Genomic DNA, 26331 nt, shown 5'->3' with positions numbered 1-26331 from the left:
ATGCAATTGTCTTGAATTCAGTTTACTCACTTTTTTAATACTAATAAGTGTCACTGCTGTGTTTTGTGGTTGACATTTTTTTCTCATGTCACTTTTTGATGGCTCACAAATGTGTCATCGTAATGATAACACAACACAAAACACAAATGTAACACACAACACAAATAGTAAGTAAATTTTTGCTTGGGAGATTATTACTTTGTTGTAACCATGTTTCTTAGAAATAAATGCTGTGATTGGAAATCCTGTTTTTTTCCCCTTCATATGCTGCTGTTTGTGCAGAACATGGGGTGTGTAGCAGCACTAATTCTCTTGGTTGCGCCCATGAAAGATGTAGCAAATCTTTTCAGCTCAAGTCATCTGGAACAGACTGCACACAGTCGATATTCAGTCTCATAGGACTGCCATGCAAGAGGCCTGCTATGGCCTGCCATGGCTACATGTGTCTGTTAGTGTAGTGTATGTCTTGTGGTATGTCCTGTTTTGTTTGTTTTTGTTTTGTCCTGGTGTTTGGCTGAGCAGTGGATATGTGCAATTGATTATTAGTCTATCTATCTATCTATCTATCTATCTATCTATCTATCTATCTATCTATCTATCTATCTATCTATCTATCTATCTATCTATCTATCTATCTATCTATCTATCTATCTATCTATCTATCTATCTATCTATCTATCTATCTATCCCAAACTGGGAAATTTAGACGTCACAGTAGCAGAGCAGAATTATTACAGAAAATATAAAGAAAATGTGCATTGAGGAAAAATAGGACAGGGAAAGATAATAATAATAATAATAATAATAATAATAATAATAATAATAATAATAATAATAATAATAATAATAATAGTATTAACAGAAAAAATATTAACAATATTAACACTAACAATAATTGTAATAATAATAATAATAATAATAATAATAATAATAATAATAATAATAATAATAATAATAATAATAATAATAATAATAACAATATTAACAACAGTACCCAAGCATGGTAGGCCTTTAGTCATAAATAAATAGGTAACTGTGGCACTCTATGGCCATACACAGGATCTACTGAAGCCATACCAAAACATCAGACTGGTGGCGGGACTGAGTCTGATATTTCAGAGCTGTTGTATAGCGCGATGGCTTGTGGAGAGCTGTTGTATAGCGTGATGGCTTGTGGCCATACAGAGGACAGTGATGTACTGAGATGAGATTCTTCAACCCCTGAAATTTCCATATCTCCATGTTTTAGGACCAAACACCATCCTCCAAGATGACAATGGTTGCCACTACTGAGCGAGGTTTATCATAAGCTGCCTCCAAAAGTTTGTAGTTTAGAGGATGGAATGGCCTGCCAGCAGTCCTGACCTCAGCACCGTTGAACATTTTTGAGAACAGCTTGGGCATGCTGTTCAAACAGAATGACTGACAAAACCATGTTGGCTGCCTTGCGACAAATGGGATGCCATCCCAAGGCAGTGTGTGACCAGGCTGGAGACCTCCATGAGGAGAAGATGCCAGGCTGTTGTGGCTGTATATGGTTTTCGAACATGCTACTGACGGTTTGTTAAATTCATAAACTGTTTAATTACCAATATATCTTGTTTCTTAAGATTTCACCTATCCAATCCACCAAACAAGAGTCATACCACATAAATTCAGATTTTATTTGATAATTTACTTTTCCGACTACAAAAGAGCGATCCACTTTCAATCTGGATGGGCGAAAAATCAGAATTTGGCTGCCACCCTAAATGCAGCGATGAATTCAACAAAACAACTATGAGACAACAAACAAACACAACCTCACACTCACATGCACACATATGCACATGCATACATGTAATCTGTGCACCAATAGACATGCGCAATTGTTAAACCAGTATTCACCAGGTTGGAGGTGCCCTCATCTGATTAGTTATTTGTGTTTGTCTTAGATAATAAGAGATAAATGAATAAAACACCACCAGGTCCAAAGGATCTCCACAGTTTGGTACTTACTATACTGTCATTACACTGCATGTGTTGAAAAAGAGGTAAAAGACTGTGTGTTGGTCTGATTTTTCTTCAAATATTGTTCTTGCTGTCGATGTTACATGCGTGCTGAGATATCTAAAGCTTTACCTTAGAGAAAAAAAATTTTTTTTTACAGAAATAAAAAGAAATGGATGAAAATGTGCCTACCAATATTACACATCCTTGCTATGACTCAAATAGCACAGCCTTAATATTTACCAGTAACCCTTCCATGATATGTATTGTAGTAAATATTTGTCTCGGCTTATTATCTGTTTCCACGATATGTGGAAATCTTCTTGTAATATTCTCCATTATTTATTTCAAACAGCTCCACACTCCAACTAACTACCTTATTTTTTCTTTGGCTGTGGCTGACCTGCTTGTAGGTGTTTTGGTTTTTCCTTTCAGCATGGCATTCACTGTGACATCCTGTCTGTATCATGAAGATTTAATCTGTAAAATACGGGACAGTTTCGATGTATCACTCTGTACCTCTTCCATTCTGAACTTATGTTGTATCTCCATTGACAGATATTATGCAGTGTGTCAGCCTCTGACATACAGAACTAAAATAAATGTTCAGGTTACTATGATCATGATCCTGATGACCTGGGGTATCGCTGTTCTTATTGGAATTGCAATAACTTTTGGAGGATACAGCCAAGGAACATGTGAGGAAATGTGCTCAGTTGATGTGGTAGTAGCAAACACTATGGGACCTGTTCTAGCATTTTATTTTCCAGCGATTATTATGGTTTGTATCTACTTGAAGATTTTCCTTGTTGCTCAGAAACAGGTGAACATCATTCAGAACACAACATGTCAGAACACCAGATCTGGAACAACTGTCAGTAAGATGGAGAGGAAAGCAACAAAAACTCTGGCTACAGTAATGGGAGTTTTTCTATTATGTTTAAGCCCTTACTTTTTTTGTGTTGTTTTTCAACCCCTATTCCACAATCCTCCACCAGTTCCCTTAATTGAAGCACTTAACTGGCTTACATTGTCAAACTCAATGCTGAATCCCTTAATTTATGCTTTCTTTTACAAGTGGTTCCGTTTAGCTTTTAAAACGATTATTTCTGGGAAAATATTTCAAGGTGATTTTGTAAACTCAAGATTGTTTTGACTTTGACTTGTAAATGAATTTTCCAGCTATGTCGGGTTGAAAGGAATATAATTTGGAGTTGATTGGGGCGGCAGTGGCTCAGAGCGGACGCCTAATGATCAGACATCAGCGGTTCAATTACCGCTCCCACCAGCCATCTTCAGAGTCTGAGCTGACGGTGGGAGGTGCCCTTGAGCAAAGCGCTGTCTCCCCTCCAAGCTGCTCATTTGGGGCACACCACGAAGTTGAGACCGGTCATTCTGCCTCCCCCCTATACTAATTTGCATGCCTACAACCCCTAGTGTGTTATGTGTTTGTTCAGGGGCCTGTATACTGTGTGTGTGTGTGTGTATGTGTGTGTGTGTGTGTGTGTGTGTATATATATATATATATATATATATATATATATATATATATATATATATATATATATATATGTGTGTGTGTGTGTGTGTGTGTATGTATATATATATATATATATATATATATATATATATATATATATATATATATATATATATATATATATATATATATACATACACACACACACACACACACACACACACACACACACACACACAAACACAAAGACACATGCATGTGTAACATCTCTTTGTATGGTGTAAGTGAAAAGGTAATTTCCCATTTCAGGATCAATAAAGTGAGTTTAAGTTAAGTGTCGGGTAAAGTTTCCATGAAATTTTTTAGAGTACACAGTTTAATCCATAAAATCCAAGTTTAGTGGATGTTGAAGATGAGAATGAAATGCACAAGTGGAATCCTCTGACATCATCTAGGATTCTGTCAGAAAAGTATGTTTTTTTTATTTTGTACATTCTATACTATTGTCTTGAATTCAGTTTACTTACTTTTTTATACGGTGATAAATGTCACTACTGTATTTTGTGTTTGGAAACATTTGGCTTTTTTTTCTCACGTCACGTTTTGAAAGTTTACAAATGTCTCATCGTAATGTTAACATAACACAAAACACAAATGTAAAATATAACACAAATAGTAAGAAATTGTGTGAGATTATTTCTTTGTTGTAACCATGTTTCTTAGAAATAAATCTTATGATAGGAAATCCTGTTTCATCCCCCTTTTATATAATACCATACTTATACGTAACATAGGTAAAGCTGCAGAGCTAATTCTCTTGATTGCGCCCATGAAAGATGTGACATATCTTTTCTGCCCAGATGTGGCAAATCTTTTCTGTCCAGACCATCCGGACTAGACAGCACACAGTCAATATTCAGTCTCATGGGGCTGCCATGCAGGAGGCCTGCCATCCGTGCTGGTGCTGACAACACCTGCACTGGAGCCTGAAGATGTGGAGGAACATTATATTCTGTTATGAATCAAGATTGTGTGTACATCAGTTGGATCTTAAAAGTGTGGAAAAGACATGGAGAACGTTAGACTGATTCCTACACCAACAGACTACTTTTGGTGAAAGCAATGAGATGGTGTGAGGTGGAAAAAACTACGCTTATCACCATTTGAGATCATCTCAATGAAGAGAAACATTGAGATGAAACATTGTTATAACAAAGAAATGATCTTACAAACACAAATTACATTCTGTGTTATGTTTTGCATGAAAACCTGGTGTCTGTACATAATTCTGCAAAAAGCAAGACTGCACACCGTAGCACATAAAATCAGATTTTATGTCATATATGACTGTTCAGACTATAAACAAGCAATTTGCTTTCAATCTGGATAGGATGACAACCAGATTTTGGCTTCCACGCAGAATGCATCCATTAAACTATAACCAAGAAAGTCAGACTGCAACATCCAACGACACCCCCGAATTCAAAACTTTACCCTGACCTACTTGCATAGGTCAAATATCAAACCTGGTCATCTGACCTACTGTCATCAATCAAATTACTACGTTTGATCTATGGTCTTACTCACACCTGGCCTTCTCCCTCATATTTCTATCTTATCTGGTTCCTGAGTGCACAAAAGTTGAAATTTGACCTAGTTTACTCAAGGTCAAGGTCATCATCTCATTTTCATCCCCTTTGCTGCGCATGTAATGTGCTTTTTGTTTCATCTTTCTATCTGCAATGGTTGCGAAGATATTTGGTGGAATAACGAACGGACGAACAACCGAACAAACGAACACATGAACGCTGACAATTACGATCAATCACCGCTTTGAAGCGGGTTGTAACAAAACAACTATGAGACAACAAACAAACATGAACTCACACTCACATGCACACACATACACATGCATACATATAATTCATGCACAAACAGACATGTGCAGTTGATAAACCATCACTAATCATTTTGTAACTTTGTCCATCATCCATAGAGGTTGGAGGTGCCCTCATCTGATTGGTTACTTGTGGTTGTCTTATAACGAGAGATGAATAAATAACACACCACCAACTACAAAGAATCTTCACAGTTTGGTACTCATTATGTTGTCATTACGATGCATTTATTGAAAAAAAGGTAAAAGAAAGATTTTGTGTAGGTCTGATTTTCCTTCAAATATTGTTGCTGTAGATGTACATGCATACTGAGATATTTAAAGCCTTACCTAAGAAAAAAAATTGTTTTGTAAAATAAAAAGGTATGGATGAAAATGTGCCTAACAACATTGTACATCCTTGTTATGACTCAAATAGCACAGCCTTAATTTTTACCAGTAACCCTTCCATGATATGTGTTGTATTAAATATTTGTCTTGGTTTATTATCGGTTTCTACAATATGTGGAAATCTTCTTGTAATAATCTCAATAATATATTTCATACAACTCCACACTCCAACTAATTACCTCATTCTGTCTCTGGCTGTAGCTGACCTGCTTGTTGGTGTTTTGGTTTTTCCTTTCAGCATGGCATTCACTGTGACATCCTGTCTGTATCATGAAGATTTAATCTGTAAAATACGAGACAGTTTCGATGTATCACTCTGTACCTCTTCCATTCTGAACTTGTGTTGTATCTCCATTGACAGATATTATGCAGTGTGTCAGCCTCTGACATACAGAACTAAAATAAATGTTCAGGTAACTATGATCATGATCCTGATAACCTGGGGTATTGCTGTTCTTATTGGAATTGCAATAATTTTTGCAGGATTCAGTCAGGGAACATGTGAGGAAATGTGTTCAGTTGATGTGGTAGTAGCAAACACTATTGGACCTGTTTTATCATTTTATCTTCCAGCGATTATTATGGTTTGTATCTACCTGAAGATTTTCCTTGTTGCTCAGAAACAGGTGAACATCATTCAGAACACAACATGTCAGAGCACCAGATCTGGAACAACTGTTAGTAAGATGGAGAGGAAAGCAACAAAAACTCTGGCTATAGTAATGGGAGTTTTTCTATTATGTTTAAGCCCTTACTTTTTTTGTGTTGTTTTTCAACCCCTATTCCACAATCCTCCACCAGTTCCCTTAATTGAAGCACTTAACTGGCTTACATTGTCAAACTCAATGCTGAATCCTTTAATTTACGGTTTGTTTTACAAGTGGTTCCGTTTAGCTTTTAAAATGATCATTTCTGGGAAAGTATTCCAAGTTGACTTTGCAAACACAAGATTGTTTTGATTAAGCATATTATAGTATAGCGTTAAAGGTTGATGGTCATGGAAGTCGGAGAATATCCCAGTTGACCAACTGACATTGAGTATGAGGCATAATTTATCCCTGAAGAGAACACCTTGTTATCACATGGCTGACCCAAAATCAAGCAATAGGAATGTTACATTTTCTTGTTTTTATTTTTGATAAAATGACTCAGACAAAATGAAAGTCTTTTTTTTTAATGACTGATTCAGTTCATGTTTGATGAAAGGAGAATAATTTTGATTCAATTAGTAAATGAAGATGTTTATTCAAACGTTTCTTCATGGCAGACATTTTAACCTTTAAACATACAAGGTTAGTGGATTTGGAGGATTTGAATGTCTGCAAATGTTTTGAATTTGTGCTACGTATGTTTTAAATATTGATAAGTAAATGTGATTATTGTGTGCTGACCTTTTTTCCTCACATCATGAGTTTTACTCTCATTATCATAAGAAGCTCATGAATCACATCACAGCAATGATTACTCAACCTCTGAAATGGAACTGCTGTGTTAGATGCATTGTACCTTGAGTTAGATATCAAAAAGTGGTGTCTGTACATTTTTTCCTGCAAAAAGCAGACATGAATAAGTTGTTTGCGCAAACAATCAATGTTTCATCATTTGAGATAATTCCATCAAAATAAACTTATTCCATGAATTGATAATGTCAATCTTATTGTTCTAATGTTTCATGGGCCCAGAACAGTCTTGAATAGTTAAATAAGTGAAAATTAGGAGACAGTCAGAAGAGCAGTTCAACAGTACTGCTCTTGACTGGAATCAGGGACTTGTGTCAGCCATGTCCCATGGGAATAGGTGTTTGCCTATCTGGAATCAGGTGTCTAGGCACTAGAAAGAATTTCAGTTCAGACACACGAAACTGGGAATACAAGAAAATGTAACAAAGTAAATCATGTGATGATGAAAACACCTCCTTAACAACAGGAAGCAACTAAAGAAGACCAAACTCTGACATTTCTATAACTAATAGATGTGATTCTTACTGCCTGGTCAGTTTCAAGAGTCAATCAATCCCAAATATTGACTCCTATTCTGAGTTGGGTCTGGTACCATTTTAAAATTTATATGAAAAAGGACAACAACAAAAAAATATGAGACACATACAGACAAGCACAAACAGAAACACACAGACACATGCAAACACACACACACACACACACACACACACACACACACACACACACACACAGACACACAGACACACACACACACACACACAGACACACACACACACACACACAGACACACACACACACACACACACACACACACACACACACACACACACAGACACACAGACACACACACACACACACACACACACACACACATAGACACACACACACACACACACACACACACACACACATACACACACACGCACACATGCTCCTACGGTAGCTACACAGTACCACAACAAAAACATTGACTCTCACAAACATGCACAGGCATACATATAATCTATACACAGGCAGACATATGCAATTGATAAACCATTACTTGTTATTCCTAAACTTTATCCTTCATCCAAACAAGATGGATGGAGTTGCCTTCAGCGGATTGGATTACATATCCTTGTTGTATATGAGAGTGGAATCAATAAAAGCAGAATCATGGCTATGTCATCCCCACAGTGGTTTGACACTGCTATTACACTGTAATGGCTGTTACTGGGTAAGAAAAAAAACTGATTGTATTTTCATTGAAGATAGTTGCTGTCAGTAACATTATATCCTGAGATATTTTGATTCATAGATTATTTTAATTATTATTATTCATTTGTCTTTGAGGAATAAAGATGTATGGATGAGAATGGTACCTACCAATATCATACATCCCTGCTATGACTCAAATAGCACAGCCTTAATTTTTACCAGTAACCCTTCCATGACTTGTATCGTAGTAAACATTATCCTTGGCTTACTGTCCGTTTCCACAATATGTGGAAATCTTCTTGTAATAATTTCCATCATTTATTTCAAACAACTCCACACTCCAACTAATTACTTCATTCTGTCTCTGGCTGTAGCTGACCTGCTTGTTGGTGTTTTGGTTTTTCCTTTCAGCATGGCATTCACTGTGACATCCTGTCTGTATCATGAAGACTTGATCTGTAAAATACGGGACAGTTTTGATGTATCACTCTGTACCTCTTCCATTCTGAACTTGTGTTGTATCTCCATTGACAGGTATTATGCAGTGTGTCAACCTCTGACATATAGAACTAAAATAAACACTCAGGTTACTATGATCATGATCATGGTAACTTGGATTATTTCTGTTCTTATTGGAATTGCAATAATAATAGCAGGATTCAGTCAGGGAACATGTGAGGAAATGTGCTCAGTTGATGTTGTAATGGCAAACACTATGGGACCTGTTCTATCATTTTATCTTCCAGCAATCATTATGCTCTGTATTTACTTGAAGATTTTCCTTGTTGCTCAGAAACAGGTGAACATCATTCAGAACACATCATGTCAGAACACCAGATCTGGAACAACTGTCAGTAAGATGGAGAGGAAAGCAACAAAAACACTGGCTATAGTAATGGGAGTTTTCCTCTTGTGTTTGGCTCCTTATTTTCTTTTTGTTGTTTTTCATCCTCTGTCCAATAATCTCCCACCGGTTCCTGTGATTGAAACACTTAACTGGCTTGCACTGTCAAACTCAATGCTGAATCCCTTAATATATGCCTTCTTTTACAAGTGGTTCCGTTTAGCTTTTAGATTGATACTTTCTAGTAAAATTTTTCAACATGATTTAGCAAACTCAAGATTATTTTGATACTGTGCGGACATGAAAGACACCAGCTGAAACCAAGGAAGATGCATCATACATCTTGATAAGGACACCAGGTTATCTCGACTGACCAACAATCAAAGCAATAAATAGGAATCATACATTTTATTTGAAAAATGAAAAAATAACTCAAAAAAGTCATAAATGAGTCGGTATGGCTCATTCAATTCATGTTAGGATAAAAGGAATATTAATGTATTTAATTTGTGAATGATACTATTTCCACATGTTTGTTTTCAAAGCATTTATTTTAATTCCTAAACATAGGAGTTTGGTGGATGATGAGGATGAGATGCAAAGTTGAAATCCTCTTACATCGCCTAGGTTTCATGCATGACTTTGTCTGTAATTCGGTTTTAGTTACTTTTTTAAATCTATAAATGTCACTCTTGTGTCATTAGAGCATTTTGGCTGAGCAGCAGGAATCTTAAATTTCCTTGGAAAATCAAAAAAGTGACAGCATATTAAAAAAATAGAAAAAAGAGAAAGTTGTGAATAAATTATTTTATTTTGGATGAGATGGCTATGAGTGGTTAATGAGTAGTGATGTTTGCATCAAATTTCTGTTCAACGGCCTGTATCTTAATCCCCCCAAAATATAAGTTTTGTAGATGTTTAAGATAAAAAAGATACACAGATAGAATATTTTTGTATCACCTGGGTTTCCATCTGCAAAGGACCTTTGTTTATTTGACGTATGCAATTGTCTTGATTGCAGTTTGCTTTTAATTTTTTGATTGATAAATAAATGTGACGAATGCTTGATTTGAACATTTTGGCTGAACTTTTTCCGTTGATGGATACACGAATTACACCAACTTCATATTCCTTTTTGTCAAAACTGACTCAGTGAATGTGGAGAGAGTCTACATCGGATATCAACTGTAACACAATTTATTAATTTATTCTGACATAAATAATCAGTTGTCCATGTTATCAGCATTAAAAGCATGTGGTAAGCATTTTTTAAAATCTCCACACTGTTCTCAAATTATTATTTAAGAGCTCATGTATGCATCAAACTGATAAACATCACTGCACATGCGTTAGTAAGCCTCAGTTTTTCATCTGCTCTATAGTGTTTTTTTGTTTTTATTGTTTTTTCACCTTAATGTAGCCGCATCTTCTTCATGTCTACATGTTTTTTATCATGATGGACAGTACTGTGTTGAGGTACTCTAAAGAGGAAACACTGTCCCTGAAGAGAAAGAAGAACCTGGGGTTTGTGATCTCAATCCTGCCAAGATCCAACGGCGGTTCTGAAGGAGCAGAGGAGGTAAACAATGACAGGCTAGGCTAACGGCTAAAGCTGTGACCTTAGCCACTAGACCAATCGGAATTTGGAGCTAACAGCTGTTAGCATCATGTCCTGCTACCTGGCACATGAATTTCACAAGTCGTTGTCCTCGCCATTAATGTCCTTCCATGTGCTCTTTTCAAAGAGGGGGACTGGAAGGTGTGTTCCAACTTTAGTGGGAACACACTGGGGAAAGTCTATTCCAGGGTACTGGAGAGGAGGATTAGACCTATAGTCGAACCACTGACTCAGGAGGAACAACGCAGTTTTTGTTCCAGTCGTGGAACACTGGACCAGCTCTACACTCTCCATAGAGTGCTCGAGGGTTCATGGGAGTTTGCCCAACCAGTCCGCATGTGTTTTATGGATCTGGAGAAGGCATTCAACCATGTCCCTCGTGGTATCTTGTGGGGAGTGCTTCTGGAGTATGGGGTTCAGGGCCCTTTGCTGAGGGCTGTCCGGTCCCTGTCAGATCAAAGCCAGTGCTTGTTTCACATTGCGGGCAGTAAGTCAAAAGGGTTCCAGGTGCATGTTGGACTTTGGCAGGGCTGCCCTCTATCACCACTTCTGTTCATAACCTTTATGGGCAGAATTACTAGGCGTAGCCAGGATCCAGACGGAGTTCAGGTTTGGGAACCAACCGAATGTCATCTCTGCTTTTTGCGGACGATGTTGTCCTGTTGGCCTTATCAAACCTGGACCTTCAGCATGCACTAGGATGGTTTGCAGCTGAGTGTAACGCGAGTGGGTTGAGGATCAGCACCTCTACATCCGAGGCCATGGTTCTCGACTGGAAAAGAAGGTTGGTGGAGAATCTTTGCCCCAAGTGGAGGAGTTTAAGTGTCTTGGGGTTTTGGTTCACGAGTGAGGGAAGGATGGACGTTAGATTGACAGACAGATCAGTAGTACGTTCCTACTCTCACCTATGGTGATGAGAAGGAACCGGATACAGCAGGATACAAGCGGCTGAAATGAGTTTCCTCCATAGACTGGCTGGGCGCACCCTTAGAGATAGGGTGAGGAGTTCAGTCACTAGGGAGGAGCTCGGAGTAGAGCCAATGCTCCTCTGCCTCGAGCGGTGCCAGCTGAGGTGGCACAGGCATCTGTTTCAGATGGGTATGTTCTACCGGATCGGGATCCACCCGGAGGAACTGGAGAAGGTGTCTGGGGAGAGGGAAGTATTAGCATCCCTCTTGAGACTGTTGCCCCCACAACCCAGCCTTGGATAAGTGGTTAAGTTGGATGGATCAATGTATTGTTGTTATTTGTGTTCATTTTGGAATCACAATGTAAGTAAATCTGATTATCTGAAAACTGATACACAGACATTTAGTACACAGATGGTTGGTGAATAATTATGCAACATTTTGTCCTTCATCCAAACAGAATGGAGACGTCCTCCTCCAATTGGACAATAACTTTTTCCTTTGACAATGACAAATCAATAAAAACACAACTAGGTACAAAGGATCTTCACGGACACGTGCTACACACTGTAATATCATTCCACTGCATTTGTTGTCATTACTAAAGAGACAAGCTGAGCGTAAGTCCATTTTTTCTCTGAAGACTGTTGTTGCTGTGGATATTTGAAGTTTTGAATCTTCTGAAAATTATTGATTATTATTGTACACTTAAGAAATATGGATGAAAATTTGACCATCAATGATATCCATCCCTGCTATGAGGTAAACGGTACAACATATAGATTCACAGGCAACCCTTCTATAATATGTGTATTAGTATATTTTTTTCTCAGCTTAATATCTGTTGCTACAATATGTGGAAATCTTCTTGTAATAATCTCTATCATTTATTTCAAACAGCTTCACACCCCGACTAATTACCTCATTCTGTCTCTGGCTGTAGCTGACCTGCTTGTTGGTGTTTTGGTTTTCCCTTTCAGCATGGCATTCACTGTGACAACCTGTCTGTATCATGAAGATTTACTGTGTAAAATACGAGACAGTTTTGATATATCACTCTGTACTTCTTCCATTCTGAACTTGTGCTGTATCTCCATTGATAGATACTATGCAGTCTGTCAGCCTCTGACATACAGAGCTAAAATAAATGCTCAAGTTACTATGATCATGATCCTGATGAGCTGGGGTATTTCTATTCTCATTGCAATGGCCAACATTTTTGCAGGATACAGCCAAGGAACATGCGAAGAAATGTGCACAGTTGACGTTATACTGGCAAACACTATGGGACCTGTGTTTGGATTTTACAGTCCAGCAATCATTATGCTCGCTATCTACCTGAAGATTTTCCTTGTTGCTCAGAAACAGCTGAACACCATACAAAACACAACATGTCAGAGCACCAGAACCGGAACTGTCAGTAAAATGGAGAGGAAAGCCACAAAAACACTGGCCACAGTAATGGGAGTTTTTCTATTATGTATGGCTCCTTACTTTCTTTGTGTTGTGTTTCAACCTTTATCAAATAAACCACCACCGGTTCCTGTGATTGAAACACTTAACTGGCTTACATTGTCAAACTCAATGCTGAATCCCTTAATTTATGCTTTCTTTTACAAGTGGTTCAGATTTGCTTTTAGAACGATCATTTCTGGGGAAATATTCCAAGGTGATTTTTCAAACTCGAGGTTATTTTGATTCTGTGAGGACATCATGGCATTCTAATATTGGATTAGGTTGCTGAGGGCTGCAGCATAACTAGACAAAAGGTATGATACTGTGAAGAGGTCACTGTCCATCACGTGGCTGATCCACAGTCTATATCATGAATTGTAATGTTAACTTTACCAAGTGAATGAATCACTAAATTATTCAGTTATGAATTCAATTATAACAATTTAAACATTTATGAGTGATGATGTGTCTAATATAGTAGTTTTCCAAAGCATATTTTAATTCCAGAAAAGATTTAGTTGATGTTGATGAAGAAAATGAAATGCTGATGTTCAATCCTCTTACATCAGCTGAATTTCTCATTGTTGTCAGTTGATGCATTTAACTGTTTGGGATTTTAATTCTGTAATTTTTTTTAAAGAAACAACCAAATAATGCTGTTGTTGTAAACATTGTTGATGTTTTGTTGTTTTAATTTGGTAGTTTTCTTCTCAGTTCTTTTCAAAAAACAGAATGACAATATCAACTAAAACCAACTGTATAAATGTGTGTGTGTGTGTGTGTGTGTGTGTGTGTGTGTGTGTGTGTGTGTGTGTATATATATATATATATAATAAATAGCGTTTAATCAGATCAGCAGACACTTTAACGGACAGAGAAACCCAACAGGACACTTATGCTTGCTCTGGAGGGTCTAACTAACTCCTCGTTCTCTTAATGTAGCCCGTAAAATGAGCAGAAGTCGTGTTGCATTTTGCCAAATGACGTTTGGTTGATTTTAATAAGAAAGAATCGCAAGTGAGTCTCGTGACGAGAACTAAACGTTCAAAATTTAAGTGAAGAAATGGAAATGTTAGGAATATTATTGATGGATGAAAGTGCATTTAAAGCTTGCGTCTCAGGGATGCATGCTGTCTGAAAATCGTGCGTATCTGTCAAAAAATGTGCATCAAAGACACAAGGACGCACGCAGACGAGATACTGCTGACAGTGACAGCGTGAGGATTTCAAGTGAGCTTATTCAAATATATGGTTGGGGATATACACACACACACACACACACACACACACACACACACACACACACACACACACACACACACACACACACACACACACTGAAACATGTATCATTATTCAGCATGTATGCATGGTAATTATTGTAATCATGATGTTTTCTTTCTAATTTATGATTGGCTGGCTGAAAGAAAAACATTTCATGAGAAAAAAATGGAGACTGTCTTCCTGGGATATTAATATTTGATAGCATTAGGGCTTAACACATAGTAGGAAGCTATTTGATGACTGAAGACACACTAATAATGTCTTAGTGAGCTTTTATTGATGGAGTTATTCATTGTTAAAGTATCTATGTAGATTGCTGGAAGCAGGAAGAATGAACCTACAGACAATTTTTAACAGAACAGGTGGTTTCCAAGATGAATATTCCCATAACTGCTTACATAATGCATCATGCTTAATGGCTATCAACCCTACAGTGATAAGTGTATTATTATGTATGTTCTATTCTTGCTTATCTATAGTTATATCGTGTGGAAATATCCTTGTAATAACATCCATCTTTTACTTCAAACAGCTTCACACTCCAACAAACTATCTCATTCTATCTCTAGCTGTGGCTGACCTATTTGTTGGAATTTTAATTTGTCCTTTTAGCATGTCACTCACTGAAGCCTCATGTTGGTATGATGAAAGAATACTTTGCAAAATAAGAGGAAGCTTTGATCTGGCACTGAGCAATTCTTCTATTCTTCACTTGTGTTGTATTTCTGTTGACAGATATTATGCAGTATGTCAGCCTCTGAGGTATAGCGCTAAAATAAATAATAATGCTGTTGCCATTATGATCCTAGTGAGCTGGAGTCTTTCTGTTTTGATTGGAATTTGTGTAATGATTATAGGATTCCAAAATGATAAATGTACTGAAAGCTGTTCATTTGATGTCCAAATAGCTCCTACTTTTGGGTGTATTTTATCTTTTTATTTCCCAGCAGGTGTAATGCTCTGTATCTATTTGAAAATTTTGCAGGTGGCACAAAGTCAGGCCCACATAATCCAGAAAACAACTTGTCCGGGCACAAAAACTGCAATAACTCTCAGTAAGACAGAGACAAAAGCCACCAAAACTCTGGCTATTGTGATGGGAGTTTTTCTCATCTGCTGGACTCCTTTCTTTCTTTGCCTCACCTTTCAGCCCGTAACTAAATATGCCATACCAGCTTCTGCTATTGAAACATTGAGTTGGCTTGGCCGGTCAAACTCAATGATCAACCCCTTTGTGTATGCATGGTTTTACAGCTGGTTCAGGACAGCCTTCAGAATACTGATTTCTGGTAAATTGTATAAAGGTTATTGCAGAAACTCAAAGCTTAATTAATGTTTCTGAAGATCACAGTAAATAAAAATCTCATTATTTCTACTTTTAACGTGACAATGGATATAAATATTTGCATTGTACAAATGGGTATAATAAATGTGATACATAGTGATAGTGTACTCTTTATGAAAATACAACAAAAGACCTGCAGTCAAAACTCTACTACATGTTTGCTGAACATATGATATTTAGGAACTAATATTGATGCTGCATCAATGTGCATTGCATTTTATTGTGTCGGGTATTATGATTGAGCTTTTAACTACTCTGTATTGTGTTGGTTACTCACATCCACACAATGAATTAGGTTTTAAAGGATCATCATATACATGTGTGGCATGTTCTCTATAAATTTGTGGTGAGAACAGCACTGCCTTTATCAAAAAAGAAAAGTTTTGCAATATTGGATGTTCAGCATTTAAGCATGAGACTGATATACCAATCAAGTTAAAAAGGCTGCAAGTGATGACAGTGTCTTGAAACATGTATGTATCATGCAATGCAAAAGGACATTTTCATATGTGAAATGAGACCTTGCAGTTCATGATTTCATATCATTGTTGTTACATCACTTGTGGGATGTATGGGACTGACTGCTGGAAAACTGGAAAATGTATTACTGAAGGACATTGCTGCTAATGGAGGCTTATTTCTCGCATTACATATATTTGTCTAGGTGTCAGTTTTAAATTGTTCTTAATAAAAGTTAACAGAAAGCTCAAAGCCAGCCCATTGATCAGAAAATTCATTCTAATTATGTGGAAGCTCAGAGAGGGACAGGAAGAGATTCAATAAACTAATCAGAAGGGTTGAATTTGTCTTTGACTGTACTTTGGACTCCATAGAGGAGGATGGTAAACTAAAAAGAATGCTGATATCGCTAAAAAAGCTCGACAACTGAAAAAGAATGGGCTGATCGTCAACACCTGGACGAACAACTGCAGGATCTTCATCAAAACAAAGGGGCTTTTCTCCGGACCAGATGAAAACAATGGTGATCAGGAGTGCAGAGGAGTTGGTGAAATATGAGCAATAAAGACAGACAAGAACACTACACCAAACATCAGCAAAATAGAGTCACTTCAATATTGGGATCTCTATGATTTTGGACACGTCAAGTATTTCATGGGACAGTCAAAAAAATCAACACCATTGATGTCAGAAACATGGACTAATGAACAAAAAAACTAAAACAAAAAAAAACCTGAAACAAAAAAACAACAACATGTATTTGTGATAACATGGGATAACATTAACTTTGAGACTTTAAAAAGCATGTTGACATCTTTTGACAATATAATACCATGTGAAACTGTTAAAGTGTCTGCAACAAACTGGTTAATTCTTGTATAAACACTGCTGAAAGAGGTGAAGGTGATCATTAAATTCTTGTGGAGAAAATTGGCAAAGTCAACGTCTAGTTTTGACTATGATGTTAACAAACCTTGTGTTCCTAGGAAGAATGTAAACATGGTTATACTCTAGGGTAAAATGCTAATATCTGGAAGTGGATAAGGGTATGAACGTCTGTCAAAATTCAATGTATGTGCTGGTTGAAAACTTTTAATGTCTGAGTTTGTTTATTACATATTCTGATGAGAGAGATGTTTTGTTGATGATTTAGGGGACAGGAACCTCAAAAGCCAATGGCTTCTACCCATCAACCCTTTTTTTTTTTTTTTTCAGATGTTGTTGATGAACACTGATGAAAGTGAAATATGTTGTAATAACATGTCTGGAAAGAAGAAAAATAAACTGAATAAATGAATAACTAAATAAATGGTGAGAAAAGAATATTTGCCAAGCTAACATCAATCTGTGTTACCCTCTGATTTATAGAATTAAGATAAATGTTTGCGTTATTGTGATCGTGATCCTAGTAAGCTGGGCTATTTCCTTTGTACATGGAGTATAGCCATTGCCATTTTGGGTGTGAAACAAAGAAAATCAAATAATCATTGTGTCTTGTTTAAAAAAGTAAAATTAGAAATTTTGGGAATGGTCTTTGGGTTTTGCCGTCCATCCATCATCATGCCCATTATCTACCTAAAGATTCTGACAGTGGCACAGAAACAGACAAGCAGCATTCAGAACACAACGTGTCAGTTAACAAAGACTGAAAGAAAGATGGAGAGAATGGCTACTAAAACTCTGGCTATTATAATGAGAGTTCTTCTCATTTGTTGTTGTCCTTTCTTTTTTCTATGAGCTTTAATCATTTGACTCATTACACAACAGAAAAATAAGTTCACAATCTCAATGTGAATCCATGTAAATACTTCAAATGCATTGTTTCACTCATTTCTCATCTCTTCATGTGTGACTTTGTCATCACTGCTTTGCTAATTATTCAATAAAATAGTGATCTGTCTCTTGTATGTTTTTAGCCAGTACTTGTATACGTAATAGCAACCAAAACTTCAAAACAGAGTAACTGCAGTGTAATGAAAAGTAAAATTTTATTTACAGTAAGATCTGAATCAGTCATATTAACAACACATATTACACACATTCCTGCATATGCTCATTATTTTTATCCTATGGATGTTAACCAACTCATAGTTAAAAAGTTCAATGAAGTTTTTTAGCAGTCAGCGGGAAAAAGGGCATCCTCACAGAATTTCATCTGTCATAACAAATCACTGTTACCGATGAAGGGGATCGAAGCACCGAAAAGATCAAAACCAGCTGTATCACCGACGTAACTACCTTAAGAGGCGGGACATTCACCGGAAGAGGCAGGATATACACCGGACGGGGCGGGACTTACATTTTTCTTGTATTTTTTCCAATTAAATATATATGATGCAATCAATCAAAACTTAATTTGACAGAAGGTTGGTCTAAATACTCTCTCTTTTGTCTATTAATTTTATTTGAGTAGGTCCGTCTGGACCTCCCCTGCCATCTAATCCTCCTAACCACCAAGTGGTAATCAGTTGACTGTTCTGCTCCTATATGTGTCAAAGACTAATTGACTGAGGTTCTGTCATAGGAATTACACTTGTGAACTCTGGATGAAGACGATGTCCTGCTTCCTTTCAGGAGTTTGACTCCAGTACCTGAGCAATGCAGAAAAAGACAGGCCAAACTTATCTGGTTGGTGTCCATCTACCTCATCTATGAGAGAGGGCTGTATCTACAATGAATCATTACCTTAAGAGAATGGAATAATCATATGCCTCTGTGGAGCAATATAATGCTTGGCAACTGGTAGGCAAGGGGAGTGACAAGACAAGATGAAAAATTCCAAAAAATTAGCCAACCAGCTATGGAGGTGGGGTACACTGTGAATGGGACCCCACCTCATGGTGTGGTGCATTAGACATAAAAGGTTGAAATTCATTCAAAGAATTTTAAGAATAACAGCGTTTTGTACAGGTAAAAATTTGTAGCTAAGAGCTGGGACCATAAGAAGGATTAAGTATAGACTGCATGAATATTTCTAAGTAACAAAATTTAAAATATTATTTTCAATGCAAAATTTGAGTTGTATGTTGAGTTGTATTTAATAATACAACTCAAATTGTAATATAGTATTTTTTGCAATATCTTCAATTTGTGCTCATTAATTTAATCTCATTGTAGATGAGATTGGGAAATTATGCCAACACATACTGTACTCAAAGGACTTACCTTATTGTATGACATGAGGTCATATGAACGACATTAGCATGTGATTGTCTCTTGATAATCATATTCTAATGACTTAAAAATGATTATAACCTATTCATTTGGCTCAGTGACACACACCAACAGCTTCGGTCAATACTGATGAACAAACCAACACAGTGTGGCATGAAACATTTTGAGAACTTCAATTAACTGCAATGTCCCTGTCCTTGAAGGTAGAGACTGATCATTGTCTTTCTTTCAAATATCTAACTGCAAATATTGTTCTGCTATTTATGATCATTAATACATGGAAACTAAATCCTTTGGCAACAGGTCTGATGATGATCTTGAGGACACATTTCTGTGTAATAATACAACAAATGACGTAGCAGCAGTGAACACCATGTACTTATTTTTGACTTTCCTTGGGTTGTTGTCTGTTTTCATAATGTGTGGAAACCTTCTTGTAATAATCTCAATCATTTACTTCCGACAGCTTCGTACTCCAACAAACTATCTCATCCTCTCTCTTGCTGTAGCTGATCTGCTTGTTGGTGTTTTAGTTTTACCTTTAAGCATAGTATCTCTGATCATTTGTGGGCATCTTCAGAATGTGATCTGTAAATTAAGAGGTTGCTTTGATATCATTTTATGCACATGTTCTATTTTGAACTTGTGCTCTATTTCTGTTGACAGATATTACGCTGTGTGTCAGCCTCTGAAATACAGAGCTAAAGTAAATATCCATGTAATTATGATCATGATCCTGCTAAGCTGGACTGTTTCTGCTCTGAATGGAATAATTATTACAATTTTGGGAGTGAACCAAGAAAACTCTAATATGAAAAAATGTGTCTTATTTAAAAATGCAAGTTCAGCAATTTTGGGAACATTTTCGAGCTTCTTTCTCCCAGCTTTCATAATGTCCATGATTTACGTCAAGATTCTGACAGAGGCACAGAAACAGACACGCAGCATCCAAAACACAACCTCTCAGTTAACGAAGACTGAAAGAAAGATGGAGAGAAAGGCCACTAAAACTCTGGCTATTATAATGGGAGTTTTTATCGTATGTTGGTCTCCTTTTTTTCTTTCTGTTGCCTTTAATTCGTTGAGTCATTATAAAATACCAGTTCCTCTGATTGAAGCCTTCAAGTGGCTGGGATGGTCAAATTCAATGCTCAACCCATTTGTTTATGGTTTCTTTTACAGATGGTTTCGAACAGCTTTCAGAATGATCATTTCGGGTAAAATATTTCAAGCTGATCTCACTAATTCCAAACTCCACTGACACATTGAGGATTCAACATGTTTGTAATACTACTGTGCCCTTATGTGATTGCAAGTAAATAAATCTGTCATTGTGTTTGTCATTGATTATTTCTCTGGTCTAGAAAATTAAGTGGTTTAAGTAATTTAGGCGGCTTTGTAGTGCAATGGGTAGCATTGTTGTCTAAGACCACGAAAGTCCTTGATTCACTTCCATCTGGAACCTGTGTAGTTTCCATCCCATCTGTGTGGGTTCTCTTTGAATTAACTAGTTGCTCCCCACATGCAAATGTGATAAATTAGTCCCTCTAAATTGACCGCAGTTGTGAAAGCGTTTTGCCTTACTGTGTAGCCCTGCGATAACTCAATATCTCAACCAGGATGTATCTCACCTCCTGCCTGATGTCAGCTGAGATCAAGCTTAAAGCTGTGACATGGATGCAGTCAAGCAGCTGAAGAAAATTATTAATTGTCTTGGCTTCAGGAAAAGTGTTGTTACTCTTCGACTCAAAGGAGAATACCTGCTGTCCACTACAGACAAAAAAGTAACGGAAGCTTCCGGATGCAATAATGCATAAAGGCAGGTTTCAATTAACAATGAGATCCAAGAGGATTGAGATTATGATGTTTTGTAACTGTAATAAGAAATAAAGAAAGTAATAATGAAAAAAAAAAGTTCCTTTATTGATTCCTGAAATGGGGGAATTCATTTTTACACTCCACATACTTCACATATACAGGCTGGAGTACACACACACACACACACACGCACGCACGCACGCACGCACGCTCTAGCACACACACACACACTCTCACATACACATACGCACGCACTCACGCACACACACACACATACACACACACACACACACACACACACACACACACACACACACACACACACACACACACACACACACACACACACACACACACCTACACATACACAACATTAAGGGATAGAGATAATGGAGTGGGAGCAGCCACGTATTGAAAGAGGGCAAAGAAGGACAAAAAGTGATTTTTAGTTAGTTTTTCTTTGCTTAGTATTCCTTTGAATCATAGGTATCATGGCAATTGAAATGCGTTTTAATGAAACTCATTTTGACATTTTGTTCATTATTTTCTACTAAGATTTCATGCCTTATTTTTCAATTAAAGTACAGACTGGTTCTGTGGGCATATATATGTCAAAACCATGGACCTTATTTCATTTTGATGAACAGTTCATTCATTTTCTAAACACGCTTCTTCTGCTGTCATGGGTCGGGGGGTGCTGGAGCCTGTTCCAGCTGACTGGGGGTGTGGGGCAGGGTAGAATTCTGGCACGACGGTGGTGCACTGCGGAACACATGTACACAGACAAACACGTACACATTCACACCTACAGCCAATTTGGAATGACCAATTAACCTGACATGAAGCGCATGTTTTTGGAGGTGGGGGGAAGTCGGAGAACCTGGAGAGAACACGGGGAGAGCATGCAAACTCCGCACAGAGCAGGACTTGAACCCAGAGCCTCTTTGCCTCTTTACTGCGCTACCGTGCAACCTAACTTGATAAATAATGTCACTCTTAAAAATATAACTACAGTTACATGAAGAATGCAAGTACCCCTACATCGGGCTACATGTTGTCTGTCTGTCTATCTAGTTATCTAGCTATCTATTCTTTCGCCTGCCTGCCTGCCTGTCTAATTTTTTTAATTCATTTTTTGTATGGCTGATACATAGAGGTTTACGGTCCAAAGATTTTTTGACGATTAGATCAATATTTTTGGATGAACTGAAATAGAGTTGGTCAAGGATCAAGCAAAGTGTCTGTGTAGGTTTTGTTGCCATCCCCAGGATTTATTTGGTAGTTTAACAAACTACTTTGACAAGATGTTGTGTGGATCTCCAATTCTGAACCTGTGATTCATTTCTGTTGACAGATATTAAACCTCATGACAATATGTGACATATCAAATTATATAAATATCTGTGTTACTGTGACCATGATCCTGGTAAACTGGACTGTTTTTTGCCACATGGGATAGCTGTTTCAGTTTTGGGGAAAAAGAAAGGACAAATAACCCATATGTACTATTAAAAAATGTAAAATTAGAAATGTATAAAAGAAGCATGCATGCAATGTAATTTGTGTTCTGTCTGAGATGATAGCATAAAACTATTTAGCGGGACTTTCCATATTATGATTAACCTGAGCTACATGAAGGCTAATGCGTAAGTGAATGAAAGCACAGTACAGCAATTTATGATCCGTAAAAATGTGCTTGTCACAACAGTTTAATCAAATTAAAATTACTCAAAATATTTACAGCACTTTATTTGTGAAACTGGAATACTTTTAGGAAAAGTGAATAAAATATGAAAGAAAATTTTAGAGGACATTTGATTCAAAATAGAACTGCATCTAAGGTACACATGTACTGTTCCATATCTCACACATGGTGAAGTAAGTCACAAGTCAAGTTATAGAATTGTAATAAGCTGGAAAACAACAATGTTAAGTGGTGGACTTTTACTTGCAATAAATAATATGCCATAAAGCAACATTTCATGAAAAAACGAGACGAACTTCAACAAGTATGAATTCTATGTCCATTTTATACAATATCCTCCGGGATAAATAAAGTATCTATCTATCTATCTATCTATCTATCTATCTATCTATCTATCTATCTATCTATCTATCTATCTATCTATCTATCTATCTATCTATCTATCTATCTATCTATCTATCTATCTATCTATCTATCTATCTATCTATCTATCTATCTATCTATCTATCTATCTATCTATCTATCTATCTATCTATCTATCATTACTCCTTGGAACAGGTGTCACAGAACAAAATGGAAACAGTGTAAATAATTCAGCTGTTTGTAAATGCATGTACGTGTGATAGAGTGCTGTGCGTTTGTATGTGATGTTTATACATGTAGACAGAAAGTGAGACAGAGAGTGAGGGAGGGAGAGAGAAAGAGAGAGAGAGAGAGAGAGAGAGAGAGAGAGAGAGAGAGAGAGGGAGGGAGGGAGAGAGAGAGAGAGAGAGAGAGAGAGAGAGAGAGAGAGAGAGAGAGAGAGAGAGAGAGAGAGAGAGAGAGAGAGAGAGAGAGAGAGAGAGAGAGAGAGAGAGAACTTACACTCGGATACTTTCTTTACTGATCAGCTTTAATGTAGTATGTGGATCACCCTGGAGGATTTTGAAATGGTTGCATGAACAACTCCGGTCTCTTTCAGGCCATCTCTCTCATCCAGTCTCTCAACCAATTCACCTAGAAACCATCTCATGTTTCCATCAGACCACATTTCTACAGTCACCAACAAGCTATCTGCATTGGATTGGTCTACTTTTAGCTTCATCTGTCCCTCATCCACTACCTCATCCAGAGTTGTTGTAAATGTGGATTATGAAATAAAATTTTAAAACCAAATCTTCGACACACCTCACACATGATGTGATCTGTAACGCAAAAAGTAAAGTATTGTCAATTTTGATTGAAGGAGATGGACTGTTAGATCATATCAGGTTAAAATCAATGAAGACTTAATTCTCTCAAGATCTCACCTTATTTAGGATCTATCTATCTCTACCTACCTTCTTTGTTTCACTTACAAAGTCCTACAAAGAGTTACTTTCCGATCACATGACTTAAGATCATATGACTACTTATGCTAATGGCTCAAGAGAATCTACAATAAAGTGTAGTTGATATACTGTGCTCAGTGGCACAGATATCAACGACTCCAACTCATTCAGAGGAACACACCAAGGCAGTGTGGTATGAAACATTCTGAGAACTATAAGAAACTGAAATTTTCTCCCGAAGAAAATTAGACATAGATGATATTCTTGATTTAAAACATTTTACTGCAAATTTTGCCTTGTTATTTATCAAAGTACTGCATGGAAACTAAATCCTTTGGCAACAGGTCTGATGATGATTTTGATGACAACATTCTGTGTAATTATACAACAAATCACGTAGGAGCTGTGAACACCATGTACCTATTCTATATTTTCATTAGCTTATTGTCTGTTCTCATAATGTGTGGAAATCTTCTTGTAATAATCTCAATCATTTATTTCCGACAGCTTCACACTCCGACAAACTATCTCATCCTCTCTCTTGCTGTAGCTGACCTGCTTGTTGGGGTTTTAGTTTTGCCTTTAAGCATAGTATCACTGATCATTTGTGGGCATCTTCAGGATGTAATCTGTAAAATAAGAAGCTGCCTAGACATGATTTTATCCTTATGTTCTATGTTGAACTTATGCTCTATTTCTGTTGACAGATATTATGCTGTTTGTCAGCCTCTGAAGTATAGAACTAAAGTAAATATCCATGTCATTATGATCATGGTCCTGGTAAGCTGGACTGTGCCTGCTCTAAGTGGGATAACTATTGCAGTTTTGGGAGTGAACAAAGAAAACCACAATAAACGATGTGTCTTATATCGAAATGTTAGTGTAGGATTTGTGGCAGCTGTTGTGGGCTTCTTTCTCCCAGGCATCATAATGTCGGTGGTCTACTTGAAGATTCTGACAGAGGCACAGAAACAGACACGCAGCATCCAAAACATAACCTGTCAGTTATTGAGGACCGAAAGCAAGATGGAGAGAAAGGCCACTAAAACTCTGGCTATTATAATGGGAGTTTTTCTCATCTGTTGGTCTCCTTTTTGTTTTTGTTATACCATTATCACTGCGACTCACTTTGTTATTCCAGGTCCTCTGATTGAAGCCTTCAAGTGGCTGGGATGGTCAAATTCAATGCTCAATCCATTTGTTTATGGTTTCTTTTACAGCTGGTTTCGATCAGCTTTCAGAATGATCATTTCTGGTAAAATATTTCAAGCTGATCTCACTAATACTAAGCTCAACTGACTCATTATCTGAAGAGTCAACATGTCTCAAGTTACTGTACATAGAGTAAAGTAAGGTCTTTTTAATGTGATATCTATGTACATCCATATACTGTACATACTTATGTCATTATATACTTAATCACTGGATGTAGAGAAGTTGATGTGTGAGTTTCTGTGGTCAATGTTAGAATACTAAATGATAAGTAATTTGTCTCGAGTTTTTGTCATTTGTTTTTGGACACAGCTGATCTTCTTAGAGGTTAAAGGTCAAAATTTTTGAACAATTAAATGAATTTCTGATGAAATATAGGTGTTGTTCAAGGATCAGGGACAGCAAATGAGAAGTTTTTGTTGCCATCTTCAGGATTCATTTGGTAGTTTAACAAACTGCTTTAACAAGATGTTATGTGGATCTCCAATTCTGAACCTGTGATTCATTTCTGTTGAGAGATATTATACCTCATATCAATATGTGACATATCAAATTAATATAAATTTTCATGTTACTCTGCCCATGATCCTGGCAAACTACACTGTTTTTTGCGACATGGGATAGCTGTTTCAGTTTTGGGGATAAGTTAAGACAAGATAAACCTTTATTTGTTCCACAGTGGGGAAATTTACATGATTGCGACAGCAGAGGAGACCGATTGAGTTAAACATATATATATATGCATTCAGATATAAATATTAAACCAGCCACCCACTCGTCCTGAAA

At 37.0% G+C, this 26331-nt stretch overlaps 7 protein-coding genes across 7 annotated transcripts; all 7 read left to right on the top strand.

The window, feature by feature from the left end:
* Nucleotides 1-2161: 2161 nt before the first annotated feature.
* Nucleotides 2162-3145, top strand: LOC137613640 (trace amine-associated receptor 1-like). Its single transcript, XM_068343017.1, has one exon. It carries the CDS (start codon nt 2162-2164, stop codon nt 3143-3145), a length of 984 nt encoding a protein of 327 aa, XP_068199118.1.
* A 1667-nt stretch (nt 3146-4812) lies between these two features.
* Nucleotides 4813-6715, top strand: LOC137613660 (trace amine-associated receptor 1-like). The gene is made up of 2 exons (XM_068343040.1): nt 4813-4846; nt 5754-6715. Exons 1-2 carry the CDS (start codon nt 4813-4815, stop codon nt 6713-6715), a joined length of 996 nt encoding a protein of 331 aa, XP_068199141.1.
* A 1855-nt stretch (nt 6716-8570) lies between these two features.
* Nucleotides 8571-9545, top strand: LOC137613842 (trace amine-associated receptor 9-like). The gene has a single exon (XM_068343298.1). The coding sequence runs from the start codon at nt 8571-8573 to the stop codon at nt 9543-9545; it is 975 nt and encodes a 324-aa protein (XP_068199399.1).
* Nucleotides 9546-12500: 2955 nt separating this feature from the next.
* Nucleotides 12501-13481, top strand: LOC137613627 (trace amine-associated receptor 1-like). The gene has a single exon (XM_068342998.1). It carries the CDS (start codon nt 12501-12503, stop codon nt 13479-13481), a length of 981 nt encoding a protein of 326 aa, XP_068199099.1.
* A 1456-nt stretch (nt 13482-14937) lies between these two features.
* LOC137613841 (trace amine-associated receptor 1-like) lies at nt 14938-15855 on the top strand. The gene has a single exon (XM_068343296.1). The coding sequence runs from the start codon at nt 14938-14940 to the stop codon at nt 15853-15855; it is 918 nt and encodes a 305-aa protein (XP_068199397.1).
* A 3922-nt stretch (nt 15856-19777) lies between these two features.
* LOC137613840 (trace amine-associated receptor 1-like) lies at nt 19778-20761 on the top strand. Its single transcript, XM_068343295.1, has one exon. The coding sequence runs from the start codon at nt 19778-19780 to the stop codon at nt 20759-20761; it is 984 nt and encodes a 327-aa protein (XP_068199396.1).
* A 3890-nt stretch (nt 20762-24651) lies between these two features.
* Nucleotides 24652-25632, top strand: LOC137613839 (trace amine-associated receptor 1-like). Its single transcript, XM_068343294.1, has one exon. The coding sequence runs from the start codon at nt 24652-24654 to the stop codon at nt 25630-25632; it is 981 nt and encodes a 326-aa protein (XP_068199395.1).
* Nucleotides 25633-26331: the final 699 nt, after the last annotated feature.

Source organism: Antennarius striatus, chromosome 19 (genome assembly GCF_040054535.1).
Source record: "Antennarius striatus isolate MH-2024 chromosome 19, ASM4005453v1, whole genome shotgun sequence".
Classification (NCBI taxonomy): domain Eukaryota; kingdom Metazoa; phylum Chordata; class Actinopteri; order Lophiiformes; family Antennariidae; genus Antennarius; species Antennarius striatus.
This window is presented reverse-complemented; position numbering and strand designations above follow the sequence as displayed.

What these genes read in the sequence shown, in the direction of transcription:
- LOC137613627 (XM_068342998.1), top strand. Translation starts at nt 12,501, where the DNA reads ATGGATGAAAATTTGACCATCAATGATATCCATCCCTGCTATGAGGTA.
- LOC137613840 (XM_068343295.1), top strand. Translation starts at nt 19,778, where the DNA reads ATGGAAACTAAATCCTTTGGCAACAGGTCTGATGATGATCTTGAGGAC.
- LOC137613640 (XM_068343017.1), top strand. Translation starts at nt 2,162, where the DNA reads ATGGATGAAAATGTGCCTACCAATATTACACATCCTTGCTATGACTCA.
- LOC137613660 (XM_068343040.1), top strand. Translation starts at nt 4,813, where the DNA reads ATGACTGTTCAGACTATAAACAAGCAATTTGCTT. An exon ending in TATAAACAAGCAATTTGCTT is followed by an intron (nt 4,847 to 5,753) that starts TCAATCTGGATA and finishes ATGTGCCTAACA; the next exon opens with ACATTGTACATCCTTGTTAT.
- LOC137613839 (XM_068343294.1), top strand. Translation starts at nt 24,652, where the DNA reads ATGGAAACTAAATCCTTTGGCAACAGGTCTGATGATGATTTTGATGAC.
- LOC137613842 (XM_068343298.1), top strand. Translation starts at nt 8,571, where the DNA reads ATGGTACCTACCAATATCATACATCCCTGCTATGACTCAAATAGCACA.
- LOC137613841 (XM_068343296.1), top strand. Translation starts at nt 14,938, where the DNA reads ATGGCTATCAACCCTACAGTGATAAGTGTATTATTATGTATGTTCTAT.